The 13,929-nt window shown below is 47.0% G+C and overlaps 2 protein-coding genes across 2 annotated transcripts in view; both read right to left on the bottom strand.

The window, feature by feature from the left end:
• LOC120948381 (acetylcholine receptor subunit beta-like 2) overlaps positions 1 to 7,398 on the bottom strand; it is a 28,758-nt gene extending 21,360 nt beyond the window's left edge. The window contains exons 1-6 of the mRNA XM_040364639.2: positions 7,064 to 7,398; positions 6,425 to 6,936; positions 6,213 to 6,345; positions 6,003 to 6,130; positions 5,591 to 5,766; positions 2,246 to 2,398 (exon numbers count right to left, since the gene is read on the bottom strand). Coding sequence (XP_040220573.1) covers positions 2,246 to 2,398; positions 5,591 to 5,766; positions 6,003 to 6,130; positions 6,213 to 6,345; positions 6,425 to 6,936; positions 7,064 to 7,148 — 1,187 coding nt within the window. The 5' untranslated portion in view covers positions 7,149 to 7,398. The remainder of the gene's footprint in view (positions 1 to 2,245; positions 2,399 to 5,590; positions 5,767 to 6,002; positions 6,131 to 6,212; positions 6,346 to 6,424; positions 6,937 to 7,063) is intronic.
• A 633-nt stretch (positions 7,399 to 8,031) lies between these two features.
• LOC120948377 (importin-11) lies at positions 8,032 to 13,903 on the bottom strand. Its single transcript, XM_040364636.2, has 12 exons — positions 13,632 to 13,903; positions 13,183 to 13,497; positions 12,197 to 13,098; positions 11,955 to 12,130; positions 11,687 to 11,875; positions 10,403 to 10,614; positions 10,036 to 10,306; positions 9,746 to 9,959; positions 9,407 to 9,644; positions 8,985 to 9,314; positions 8,727 to 8,901; positions 8,032 to 8,655 (listed from the first exon to the last, which is right to left on the bottom strand). The coding sequence occupies exons 2-12, from the start codon at positions 13,410 to 13,412 to the stop codon at positions 8,512 to 8,514; spliced, it is 3,081 nt and encodes a 1,026-aa protein (XP_040220570.2). The 5' UTR covers positions 13,413 to 13,497; positions 13,632 to 13,903; the 3' UTR covers positions 8,032 to 8,511.
• Between the last annotated feature and the right edge of the window lie 26 nt (positions 13,904 to 13,929).

Here is a 13,929-nt window from a genome sequence, read left to right as displayed (position 1 = left end):
AAGTTATAATTTCTGAAGCGCAGCCTTCGGTGTGCATTGCAGTTGTCGTTGCTGTGCGATTGTGGCTGCGAATGAATCGCTGCAAGGGTGTGCGCAATGCTGGACGAAATGTAATCTCAGCACTGTGGACAGACGTTGCCAATTCGAAACATTGCGGTGAGAATGTGGTGGATAGACAAATATATTTGTACCAACCATTCGGTTTGGTTGAGATTTGGTAACCGAAAAATTTTAATTGCCAGCAACCCTAATCAACTGGCTTAGAAATGATGCACAGAGTGTGGCCTCTGTCTGTCTTTCATTACTCACTAATGGACTTGATTGTTCTAGGGACTCGAACCCAAACCGGGTCTGGTACTTGATCGTGCGACATGATGTATGATGTGCCACGGAACCGTCTGAGACATTCAAACATTTCCCTTTAACAAATTCCACATTATTAATCACTAAACAAATTCTACTAAATTTCCTACGCTCATTCCTACGCTGAATTCCGACAATATTTCCTACGCGAATTCCTACGCTGCACAGTTACTACCGACTGGAACTGGAATCGTATCGGTCCCATACCCGAAAAAGGTCTCCAGGTATCGTTTCGAATACGAATTCGTAACAGTTTCAGATACAGTTCTTGAAAATGAAATGAAATCGGGAGCTATTTCTAGATCAGTATGGGTTCACGATCGGTTCCAGGACCGTTATGGGTTCAGTATCAGTTCCAGTACCGTTATGGGTTTATGATTGATTTCAGGGCAGGTATGGGTACACGACCAGTTCTAGGACCGGTATGATCAGTATTGGGTCCTGCATCGGATTGGGCTCAGTATCGATTCCTAGGCTTGCATAGGTTCAGTGTCGGTCCTGAAGGTACCATTAGGTTATGTGCAATTGTTAAACCCGAAAAGCTGATGTATTGGTGTGAGGACCAGTATATGGGTTTGGTTTTGGTTTTACGTCGTTTAATCTCATGTATGTGTCGTTATTTTCATTATTTGTTAATCTTTGTTTTAGAATTAGATTTAACGATTAATTTGAGCAAAGAATTTGATTACTTCCTTCAATTTTGTCACCAAAAGCTCTTTACACTTCATCCGATGTAGACAAACCATGATTTCAAAGTTATCAAACTAATTGTAACATCAAAAAAGCATGCCAATGCTACTAAAAATCGTCTTCAAACGTGTATTAATGTCTCAAGAAGGTAACTAAGATGTTGACCACATTGCACCTCTTCAGCTACACCACACTCGTACCGCAAATACGATTGGTCGATTGAATTTAATGCTACTAAACACTTCCGCTGAACCCCCTAGAGGAGACACACCTTCTTCGCACACCTTCGTACGCACTTGAACGTTAATTTCTTTATTAACAGAAAATAACTCCATCCACTCAAGCGAGCCACCCACCCACCACTCCTAGGCAAGATGACCCAACGCCGATAACGATGACACATTTTATGGATCATCGAACATTAAACTCAATTAACGGTGACGACTACGATAATGATCATTAGCAGCGAGAGCGGTCCCAAAACCCGCCCGTTCGCCCGCCCACCTGCCAATGCGCTAAAATGCCTCTCCAGGGGGTGGTTCTTGGCGGAGTAGATTGAGATGAGGAGATGGAAAAATAGCAACAAAAAAAAAAACGGAAGAAGCGAGACACAACACAGGCGCATTAAACAGATCGCACCGAAACCGAATTGCATCCCCAAACGAGATGATCAAACAGCTTCAAAGGAGGTATAATAATTTCGTTTTCGAACGAAGGAAAGACATGACGATGCGCATTCACTGTCGATCCGTTCTCGCATTAAAGTGGAGTGTGGTTAAAGAAAGTGTCCTAGCATTACTGTGCCCCGTATTTCTGCTTCTTATTCATCCTCTTCTCCACACAGCAAGTCATTCTTGATTACCTTCTATCGATACATCAGGGGCTTAACAGAACAGGAAGTGGGGAAAATCCGGCGAAAACGATAATAAATTGTAACAACTTTTTCTCCCCCTTTGCTTCACAGCAGGGGGGGGGAGGGAAGTGGATCGGGATGAAAGTAGAGCAACCCGACGGGACAGGACACACCCTTCCTCATCGATGCCGATAAGGCCGGAGAAATGGATCAAATTTTACGACCGAACCTGGGCCATCATTTGTCAATCTCTCCTCTCTTTCTCTCTCCGCCGTCGTGCTAACGTACTCTGTCCAAAAAGGGGACATCCCCCCCCCCCCCTATGCCAGTGACACTTACCTCATTTCGATTTCGTTCGTGTAGCCATTGCTCGGTGTCGAATCGTCGTAATCCGGCAGCGTGTACTTTGCCCGGCGCATCATCAGAATTTTGGGCATTATCTCCAGGAACAGCCGCCGGACGAAGGGTGACATTTTATGGGTCGATGTGCTCCTGCGAATGGACAAGATAGAAACACAGGCACAGCGTTATCATTATTTAGCTCATCTTTGCATCTCGCACTTGCCTTCTTTTCCTCATTAAAGCAATGCGGGTATTCGCTACTCAATTGCGTTACTCACTGTTGTTCGCTTGGTGTGACAGTAAGAGAGTGAGTAACGAAAAAAGCTTCACTCCACCAAGCATGTCTTAATGCTTTCCTGTGAAGGATGCCGAATACCTACTAATTTCTACACGATTCACGATACTCAAAGGATTGTGAATACTGGAAGAAAACAAAGGGGCTGTCCGAAAACAGAAAGCTTGCAGAGAAATGAATAAAACACACCACAGTACAGTCATAAAACCCGTCACCCCGGACACGGGTGTTTGATCGCGCCTTCATTTGAGCATTAACAAAAAAAGCTTAACTTCCCCAACGTGCTACAGGGATTACGAGACTTGGTGGTACGGCCCAAAGGACGTGTATTTGGGACAGCCGAGCCTTTGCCACCGTGATCTACTGGATCGTTTGGAAAGAGAGAACGCCCCGGAAACGGCACAACACGACACGCCACGCATGACATATGATGGTGTTGATGGCTTTTCTTGTGTCACAGCAACCAAGGCCTACTAAAGACTGGTTTTGGTTCACATTCGTTCTTAACCGTTTCTTTGCTTCCTCCTACTACTACTCTTGTGTCTGTCTGCGTAACAAGTGTTAATTATATCGTTCACCAGACTTTCTCCTTTCTATTGTGTCCCTTTCAAGGAGCCCCAAAGCACCTTAAAGCTCTTGCAAAAGGATTTCTTTATTTTCTGATGGGTTGAATTCCACATAACGACGCATATCATTTTTTGTTTAATGGGGAAATTTAGAGAGATACAGAGAGAGAAAGAGAAGGAAAAGGGAAGCATAATTTTAATATGCACTTCCTAACGGTCACTGGTTGACCGCAGCAGGACATCAAAAACCCCTCCCAAACCCACACACACACACAGAAAAGTGACAATCGGAAGAAAAATAAAGCTCCACTGTTTTTTTATAGGCAAAAAACGGACAACACAACCACCTACCACCGACTTTACGACACTGGCGACCGGCGGCACCCACTAATGTGTAACCCGCAAAGGGTCATAAATTTCGGACCCATCTCGCACCGACCGCACGTTCGCCGTCCCACGAGGGACGGTGTGTGGTGTGGCTGTCGATGGCGCTGTGAGGTGTGGTGTGATGCTGTGAAAATTACATGCCTCTCACACATGCACACAGTAGCTGCTACCCGGGACGCGCATATAATTACAGCTCATCTCGTGCAGTTCGGGGTGGGGAGGGGGGACGGAGTGAGAGCCGGAGGGAGGAGGGCATATGTATTAAATTATTTATCGCTGGTCAGGACCGCTTGGGAAGGACAAACGGGCCGTGCCACGTGTTGGAAGGCGGCGGAGGGTGAGGGTTTATTGATATAGTGATAATGGAATGGCCGAAACGAATGTGTGCCGATTAAATTTTCAATAGCTTCTGCACATCGCTTTTACATGCGTGCGACCGGTTTGCGGGTTTAAATTAAATACACATTCTATACAGGCTGGAGACTGAGTGGAGGATGGATCTTTTTGTATGGTTCTGCACGTTTGATCGTATTGATCGTAAAGTGGGCCTTTACTCGGGCAGTCCAATATGGTGGACGCGCTTGCTCCTTGCAAAAGCCGAATGGGTTCGATTCCCATCCAATCTTTACACGTGTTACAGCGAATCGAATCGATCACACAGAAAGTGTTTATCGTTATGCTAAAATGGCAATCAATTATTCATAAAAACGAATAATTATAGATTAGTTATAGTTTTATTTGGTGTAACAGCCTACGTGGACATGCACGACCTATACAAAGGCTTTCGAAATTTTATTCAGTACCAAACGCAGCCGAATAGTTAAGTCCTTTGCTACCCGAGGACATTCGTCCATTCTAGACTTGAACCCACAACGAGCATGTTATTAAGTCGTTCGAGTTGACGACTATACCACGGGACCACCCCTAGTAATACCTACCAATCTATCAAACCGTGCTACCACTAGTTTTGTAACTTCTTTTTAAACGAAATTGAAATTACCGGCATTTAATGATTGCTAGTTAACCAGTTTTTGTCTCCTCTTCCGTACCTTTAACAGTTTTGGGAATTTTCATTCCAAACATTTAAACCAGGGGTCTCCAAACTTTTCAAATCGCGGGCCGCATTGCTTCACAAATAACGTTGTTGAGGGCTATTTTGACGATACCTAACTTACTGAATACTTACTAAATATATCAAATTTATTCAGTTTTCCCATATTGAATCTTAATTTTTATCTTTCAAAAGTAAAAAAACATATTTTGAATAATTAGTGAAAAAGCTATTAATTTAAACCATTAAAAACTTATCGCGGGCCGTAAGACCCCTGATTTAAACAATATCAATAATATCTAGTTGGATTTGTTTAGAAAAACGATTGTACCAAAATGATACAATAAAAATTTATGAATTGGAAATGGAACTTGTGTTGGTGGGAACTAACCAGAAACATTCAGAGTTAAGCTCCTATCTGATGTCTTAACATCTGATGTCTGAATCTGATGTCTTAACAGAATTGAGGCCAGTACGTCATTTAACAAATGTATGAGTCTATCCTTTAGATGACAGGTTCGTACAAGTGGTCGAGATATCTTTTCTTAAACAAAAACCATATGAAGCGGCAAATCCTTATCAGTTTACACCACACATTAATTTCGTCCAAGCCTAGCCCAAGTATAGTAAATCTCAGATGAACTTTACAGGGGTTTTCAGGGCTTATCATAATTTTGGGACACTTTCTTAGCCTCTTCTTAGGGTAAGTGAACTTATTACACCGGAAAATTTGACTCTACGGTACCCGAATTCTGGGAAAATCCAATAGGAATTTCGAATGTTCCACTGTCGATACTGTGAACGATACTGAATGACCCAAACCGTAAGTTCAAACCAGATTAAAAATAACTCAAAGTATGTTCATCGTTACATCAATACTGGAAGTATCGTTTTCAAATATCTACCAAGGAATGTTCTTGAAACGCACTTTCATTGTTCAGTTACAATTTCCCAAACCATCGAATGAAGGACTCAACCGCTTAACAGCTTATGCATTCCCATCCCTTCCTTTACTCCTTCTCCACGGGACAATCGCTACTTACCTGTACCAAACGTTCAGCACGCAAACGGTCGTCCAGACGGAGAGCGATACAAGGATCATCGTGAAGAGCAGATACTTGCCGAGCAGCGGTACGGCCAGCGATGTCGGCGGGATGATTTCGGCCAGCAGCAAAAAGAACACAGTCAATGACACCAGTATCGAGATGCAAAGCGTGACCTATCGTGAGCCCGGGTGATAAGGAACGAAAAGTGAAAGACGAGATGCAGATCTTGATTATTCGGTTATCCTTTTCCAGCGGGATGATGCTTGGAGGTTTTTTTTTGTTTTTTTTTTTGCCACCCTTAGGCCACTTCACTCAAGCATGCTTCGAGTGAGTGCGAAGTGTTTGGGCCATCGATTAGGCACGCAAAAAACAGCACCAGCGCAACCGTAGTGACGTACAAGCGGCGTACCTTTTCACCAGAATCGCTCGGCAGATAGAACACCAGCACGGTGAGGAATGTGATGCCAACGCACGGAATGATCAGATTGACCGTGTAGAACAGTGTTTTTCTTCTCATCGTAAGCTTGAACGTAATGTCTGGTGCGGAAGAAAGATAAGAAAATGTTTCGTATAAGAAGTTGTCATAAAGAACGTGTAAAGCGACGATTACTCTACGCACCGGAGAACGGTTCTGGACAGCAAGGATAATACTCCTCGTTGCGGCTGGCCGGCACTTCTAGGATGTCCCATTCAACCGATAGGTAAAATTCGCTCAAATCAATCCCAATCTGCACAAGATTGCTGCCAGGAATCTGCAAGCAAGTGGTAAAGTACTAGCGATTAGCTCAAAGTTCGCTTCACCAACTGCCAACCTGATGCCCTACCACCTACCTGATCGAGATGGCGCAGCTCCACCTGTGCCCCGTTATACGTCCACGAGCCAAACTTCATCAGGCACGTCTGCTCATCGTACGGGAAGTACTCCACGTTCATCTCGCAGGACGATTTGTAGATGGCGGGCGGTTCCCAGAACACCTCCCCGGTGTACTTCAGCGTCGCTTTCGTCATGAGCGTCACCTCGTAGTTGCCGTCCCAGTTGTTGTACAGCACAATGTCCGGCAGCCAGATCTGCTCCGACGGTACGTACAGCATCTCCACGCCGCCGTACTCTTCCGGGTCCCACCGGAGCTTGTAGTCGAACCACTTCTGCTTCACCCACAGGTTCGTCGTCATCACCTGGTTCCGCAGGCTCACCTCGATCAGCTGGGACAGCTTCAGGCCCAACCACACGGTCAGCGTTTCGGTGTTGTTCACCACTGGCCGGATCAGGCGGTTGTAATTGCTGAGCAGATCGTCGTACAGCCGCTTGGCGTCCGGGTTCGCCTCGATATGCGCTACCGATGCTGGAAGAAGGCAGAAAACCGAATCGTTTATTATTAAACGTAGATGAGTCCATGGATTTCATTCGTTTTGGATCACCAGCAGAGCGTCAAACACACTCACGCCCAACATGCCCGTGGCTTGACCTACCCTGCGCCGAGCTGGAAGCGACCAGACAAAGGAGTATCACTTTTGCATTCAGCATCTTGATGCAAAACTCGGTGGAAATCTTCATTCTGCGCGTGAAACGTTTTATACCACAGCACTACAACAACGAAAAAAACCCCGTTTAACAACACTTTCGCATCACACACCGTACACACACACCCGGGTTGGGTCGTTTAATTGTGCAATTTCTATCCCACGCCCAGCACGCTCGCCTCGACTCGGCTGGGTACGGAGCACCAGCAAAACGGAACGGATGCTGCGACGGAAAAATCCAGCATCAGAGTGCACACCACTCCCGCGGCATCACTGGCGCGTGAGAGTAGGGAAAAATCGATAAGCACCATCATTGGTGAGAGCGTAAAACCGTCTCCGTAGAAAAAGCACGGAAGCTCTCTCCCGCATGCTCCCGGAAGTTTGGTGCGCATGCGTTTGTTTACAAAACAATGCCCAGTCGCACCAAACGCACGTGCTTTCGTTTATCAACACTCCCGGCACGGGGAAAGGTGGGAAAGGGGTGGGATTGAACACTAGGTCAGTGGACCGGGACGAGACCGTATCCTGGACGGGGAGGGGGGGGGGTGAAAAACCACGTGTTACATTTGCTTCCCTTTTCCTTCCTTCTACTGACACTTTCATTATGAAAAGCATGTGTTAATATAATTACTAGTTACAAAAAAACCCCTCTACTTTCGGCTATCTAACGTAAATACGCGCCTTTTGTGTAGTCTTTTGCGATAGTTCAAATAATATATATATTCATTCAAAATATAATACTATATAGGTGTCGTGTTACTTTACATTACTTTTCTGTGTTCTGTGTCTTACAAGCAGCTCAGTGTGATATCTATATGCTACCTTACTTCGTAGCCGCAAACGGGTAACATGGCAAACCAAACGGACGATTGTTTTCACCGCGATTGTAGAAACACTTAACAGGATTAAATGCCACATTACAGGAAAAACAATACCACCGCTACGAGCGAAGGTCGGCGTAAGGACGTGCAATTTATTAAATAGTTCATTATTTAACACAAACAGTCCGGGAGAACAGGGGAAGAAGAAAGGGGGGGGGGGAGGGGAATTGAGTGAAAATCTAATATCCATGTGTGTGTGTGTGTTTGTGGGTCATAAGCAGTTCAAAAACATACAATTGAAAAAATCCTATAAAAATCCACATGCCCTCCCTGCCCCTAGGTTAGGTCGAATCCGGTAGCACGACTGTATGTCGAGCACGGAAATGATAGGTGCATAGTAGAAGCAGTACAGCAGTACAGAAGGGCGTCATTCGTCAAAATTTCAGCGTACACTAGAGAATTTCACTTTAGCTGCCCGCACACGAGTAGGATGTTCGTGCGCACAGCAATGTCCCGGGTTGGTAGGTAAGCTGCAGTTGAAGGTTGTCGGTCGGAGGGAAGGTTGTCGGGTTTAGGCTATGCTGCACCGTCGTCAATCCCGGTCGGTAGATCGATGCCGAGTGCAACGAAGCTGCTCAGCTCCTTCAGCGTCTGGAGATCGACGGACGTCATCAGCGATTGGTACTGTTCGGCACCGATTGTGGTTTTCAGTACTACGAGCTAGCAAAAAAAAATGTCGCAATGGTTAGCAAAAATCTGTAGAATCTACCGCCGTGCCAGCACTTGCTTACTTGATTCTGTAGATAGTCTTTCAGCACAATCACGTGCGTTGGATCGCGCAAGCAAAATGCTCGACAGCGGCTAAAGTGGGGCGTTTCCTCCTGCACCATGTCGGAATCGATGAATCCGTACGAGAACAGCGTCACGCCGACATTGTCCACATTTTCATCGTCGATGACTAGTGAACTGGGAAAATAAAATACAAAGAATGGTCAAGTTAGTAACTGACACAATAAAACTACACGGATCTCTATCCTTGCAATACTTACTCCACCTTCGTATCCTGCGAGAACACATCCATTATGTCGTTCAGCGCTTCGGTAACGTTCGTTATAATGCCGGCAAAGTTCTTGTAAATGACATCGTTCGAAACGGTCAGCAAGCTGCTCAAGGCCAACGCGAGCAGCTTCCTTTCCTCGATCGCCGTTACCCGGCGCATGTTCTCCAGCCAGGCGGTTAGTATTTTTTCCAGCGCGTCCTGTGCACCCGTCTCGGCGAGCACCACGCTGAACGTTACCTGATCGTTGACCAGCACCCGGGAAATTATTTGCAGGTAAATCTGTAACACTTGCGGGAAGTTGGTCTGCTGGTAGTAGGATCTGTTTGGAGGGTGGAAAAAAAAACACATTAGCAATGGACGACCCATGGGTGGTGTGATGGGGGGGGGGGGGGGGGGGGTGCGAATGCGTACCGAAACACTTCCACCAGATACGGTCGCAACAGTTCGATGGCGAACTTTGGTACAGCTTGCAGCAGCGTGAGGAAGAATCGGTTTATCAGCACCACACCGTCCGCGCGTAAATCGGTCAGCAGATACTGGCACGTTTTTACAATCTCCTGACCGTACCGTGGAAGAAACACTTCGGCGCCGAGAAACACGTACGCCTGCACTATTGCCAAACATATGTTCATATTGCTAGACGATTGCTCTGCAATGGGATGGAGGAAAAAAGGGGGTTAAAAAAATCAGCTAAATTTCGATTAGGCGTTACACATATTGACGCTTCCCGAACGTGCCACATTAACTTACGTATTAGAGGTACTAGATTTTCACACAGATTAAGCAACTCCTGATTCATCGTGCGGCTGTAGTGCACCACCACAACCCACAGCTCCAACCCTTCCTCCAGCAGATACACGTGCGAGGGATCGTTCACGTTCGTGCTCATCTCTATGATCTGATAGATAAATGCCACGATCGGTTCCGACGAGGGTATTTCGTACAAGGCTTTTATTATCTGCAACTGTGGGCGCGAAGAAAGCAAAGAAGTGATAAGAACTATTGCACAACAACCTAACACACATTCCGAACACCCTTACCAATGTGGAAATAATTGCACAGCGAAGCATGTTGTGTTCCCGGCTTTCCTCCCACAGCAGCGGTAGATACTGGACTAGACTCTGCACATCGATCCGCATGGACATGGACATCTTTTCGATGATGAAAGACATCACGTACAGCACGGTCATCTTCGTTTCGCACTCAACCGCTTCCTTCAGCAGGCCAAATAGCAGCGCCACTGCCGGTTCGAGAAACTCCACAAACTGCTCGGCCACAAACTCAAAGTCATCCATGATGCTGCGTAAGCTTCTGCAAAAGGGAAAACAAAACCACAAACGCAAGCAGGCAGCGGGTTTAGTACTAGTAGCGCCGAACGATCACACACACACACACACACACACTTACTTGGAAGCGGTCAACCGGACGGCCAAATCCTCGGATGGCTGCAGCAGCTCCAAACACGCCTGATACACTTGAGGGCGTAACGCTTTCGAGAACCTAACGCCGGTCCATTGCCCGACAAGCCAGATGATGCGCTTGCGGATGATGCGGAAGTTGTGAGATTTAAACTTTAGCTCCTCCAGCAGCTGCCGGGAGAACCATTCATCAAAGTTTATCTTGAAAAACAAAAAGGAAGAAAAAACGATTAATGTCATCGATCACTATCACTGCCGGAGCGTTGTTGGATTTGCTAGGTTAAGAAATGCGCCCAATCGTCAGCTTACCCTTAACCCTTGCCAATGTACGCCATCAACCAAACGCGCCGTTCAATTTTATACATAGTCACGTAAATGTTATCTTCACGATGGGATCGTCCACCGAAAAGGGATAAAATCACACGTCAAAAACAACCAAATGCACACCTCGCAACACAGCCGGACGGGAACTACATGCTAGCTAATCTACGATCTACCGTCCGAACCTAGCCGGACAACAGCAGCACACTAAATGCGGGCACGCTGCTGTCGACCGAAAGGCGAACTGTGTGCCTCCGATTTTGGGGGTACAAACAAAAGATTCTAATCACACAGGGTAACCTTATTTCGGGTGAATTGGTTCCTAACAAGATTGTGGAGAGTGTGTGTGGGTGTGGTTAAGCTACCAACACAGTGGCAAGCTGTGCAAACGATCGATCTAACACACGACCAGCAGGTACAAATGGTGGACCCTATTTATCAAAGGTAAATAAGTACGCACGCCTCTCACTAATGGTCAGTTTGTTTGTTTCTTCATCTGCCGTTTTAAAAGCATTCTATCCCGCTTTGCCCTGTGTGTGTGTGTGTTGAACGGGATGTGTCGCTTGATCAGTAGTGATCTATACTGTAAACGAAAATGTGGGCAGCAACATGCATCATGTTTACCCCAAAAGTGGTCGAGCATTCAATTGGATTGTTTTTATTCCCTTTCCAAGCTTAAAATTGCTGATTATTTCGGCATGGTGAGCATTTTTAGCAATCTTTTTACGATAATCAACTCCAGCCATTTTAACCACCCGAATCAAAACCAATCCAATGGGATGGGGCAACTCATTATCTGCACACAAACACACACTGGTTGCGAGAAACGTTATCGCCGTTCACGTACCAAACAAATGACACGCGCCCGGTTTCCAACAACCCGGGCCGTCTTGAAAATCCGCCATGGCTCCGACTAACTCCAGCGGGTGGGGCTTTCCGGCAGTATACATACCTCATCGAACAGTGTGAATGCGGCCAGGCCCGTCGCATTGTAGATGGAATCCTTTATAAGCAGATCGTTCATATCGGAGTTCTCGGTGAGCGTTATCGATTGCGACTTTGTGATGTACTTTCGCAGCTCCTCGATCATCGTGGGGCTGAACTTTTGGAAGAGTATCATGTAGAACGCTTCCGCAGACGACTGAAAAAATATCATTACGATTCGATTTTGGGCTGTTTTCAGGATGGAGTTTTCACACCTTCTCCCACCCCGCACTTACCCGTAAGTTGTACTTCCACGAATCGCCACCCTCGTCCGAGGTGTAGCCTTCCGGGTCCGTGTCCCACTGTTCGAACTCGTCCGGCGTCAGCAGGAAGTAGTGCATGATGAGCTTTTCGAATATGTAGCTCAAACGTTCGGGCGTGAAAAAGTCCACCTTTGCGCTGTTTACGCGTTCTGAAAAGTAAACCGAACACACACCGTTAGCCGTGTGATCATGCAGCGGGCCGGCAGCGACCGTACCTTTTGCCTCTCCGGCGAGATAGTTCGAGACGCGCGGCAGCACATCCAGCTTCAACGTGTTTGGCGACAGAATTCCTTTCAGCAGGCAGAGGCACTGGATGGCAAAGTTGGGAAAGGTGATTACATTGTCCTCGAAGATCAGATTCGTGCCCTCGTGGAACACGTAATTAAAGCAGAACTCGAACGAAACCGCCACGAAGGAGGAAAACACATCCGGATGCGTCTCGTAGAACAGATTGAGGAACTTCATGTGCTTTACGATAAACTTTTCCAAGTTCACCGACAGCTTGCGCATGATCTCTATTGCTTCATTGTTCACCGTGCTGGACGGTGCCGCGTTGCTTTCCGCTTCCCGCAGCATGCGCTTGACGCGCATGCGACACTCCAGCAGATCCTTCAGCCGCTGAAACATTACCCGTATCAGCATCATGCAGCCCTCCGACTTGAGCGGATCGGTAATGCCGTAGATGGTCAGCTTCTTCAGTATGCGCAGCGAGAAGATGGCCTTTTCCAGGTTCGAGGCGCACACCTCGATCGCACAGTTCTGCTCGCAGATGTTCGTAAAGAACAGCTGTGTAAAGCCTTCCCACAGGTTCAGCACAAAGTCGTACCAGGTGAGGGCGAACGACTGGAACTGTTGCCGGTCGCGCGGGATGCGCTTCGAGCAGAGCACCTTGACGACGTGCAGCATCACCATCAGGCCACGGTGCTGCACGAGCATATCGTCGCTCTGCACCGCCTTCACTATCGTCGGTATCAGTTCCTTCCAATCGTTCAGACATTCGTGGCGATTAATGTTGCCGATCAGGACCGCTATCTGTACGGCAATCTGTTGTACGGGTTCGTCGAATTTCATCAGCAGCAGCTTCTTGATTTCCAGCTTCTCTTCGCGCAGTATTGCACTGAAAATGAATGAACAGGGAGCCGTGAGCCGAGATGATGTAAAGCGAAAATTGAACGAATTGGTTTGCGACTCGCTTCCTTACTTCTGGGCAGACGCACGCCAGTACTTTAGCACGCCGTTTTTAAAGTACAGCGAAGCCATCCACCGCACACCGGCATCCAGCGACTGGTTGGAGAAAATTTTCACCAGCGTAAGGTGAAAGCCGGGCTGTACCTCCCACTCGGCCAGCTTTTGCTCGGCCGGTTTCAGCATCTGCGTGTCCTGGCTGCAGGCATACTGGAGCGCCTCGTAAACGGCCGATTCTGCAGACATATTGCTTCTGTTTTGATCAGGTCGAGGGCTGATGTTGGGCGTGTGGCTGCTCACACACTGTGCTGCAATCCGGTGCTACCTCACCCTGCGGAAAATTGGGTGCATATCATTAGCCACGGAATCCACACAGTACAAACTCGTCGCTGCGTTGATGAGCGTGCATTAACCGAGCTACGGTCGCAGCCAATGCACACAGCTGAATTGCATTCCCAGCCTTACCGAGGTGATGATACCCGATTGCCAAACTTGTTCCGTGCTCCGGCACCACGGACACACACACACCAATGCTGTCGCCCTATTGCACAACGCGTCGTATTGCACCCACTTATGCGGTTACCACTTCTCCACAGCGGACAATCTAATTACCGGAGCACCCTTGCACGCACGGCAATCGGTCTGCTCTCGCTTTTTTCGATAGATTTTGCAGCTCGCGCAAATAAAACGACGACTACGATAAGGCATGAGTAATAATAATAATAACATTAATGAGTTGTCTGGCGGAGCAAACTGTCAAACG

This window comes from Anopheles coluzzii, chromosome 2 (assembly GCF_943734685.1).
Source record: "Anopheles coluzzii chromosome 2, AcolN3, whole genome shotgun sequence".
Classification (NCBI taxonomy): domain Eukaryota; kingdom Metazoa; phylum Arthropoda; class Insecta; order Diptera; family Culicidae; genus Anopheles; species Anopheles coluzzii.
Note: the sequence above shows the minus strand (reverse complement) of the source record. Positions and strands in the feature narration are given on the sequence as shown.

Coding starts and splice junctions, on each gene's coding strand:
- LOC120948377 (XM_040364636.2), bottom strand. CDS start 13,412: ATGTCTGCAGAATCGGCCGTTTACGAGGCGCTCCAGTATGCCTGCAGC. Junction 10,615..11,686: donor CATTCACACTGTTCGATGAG/GTATGTATACTG, acceptor TTGTTTTTCAAG/ATAAACTTTGATGAATGGTT. Junction 8,656..8,726: donor AAGACTATCTACAGAATCAA/GTAAGCAAGTGC, acceptor TTTTTTTGCTAG/CTCGTAGTACTGAAAACCAC.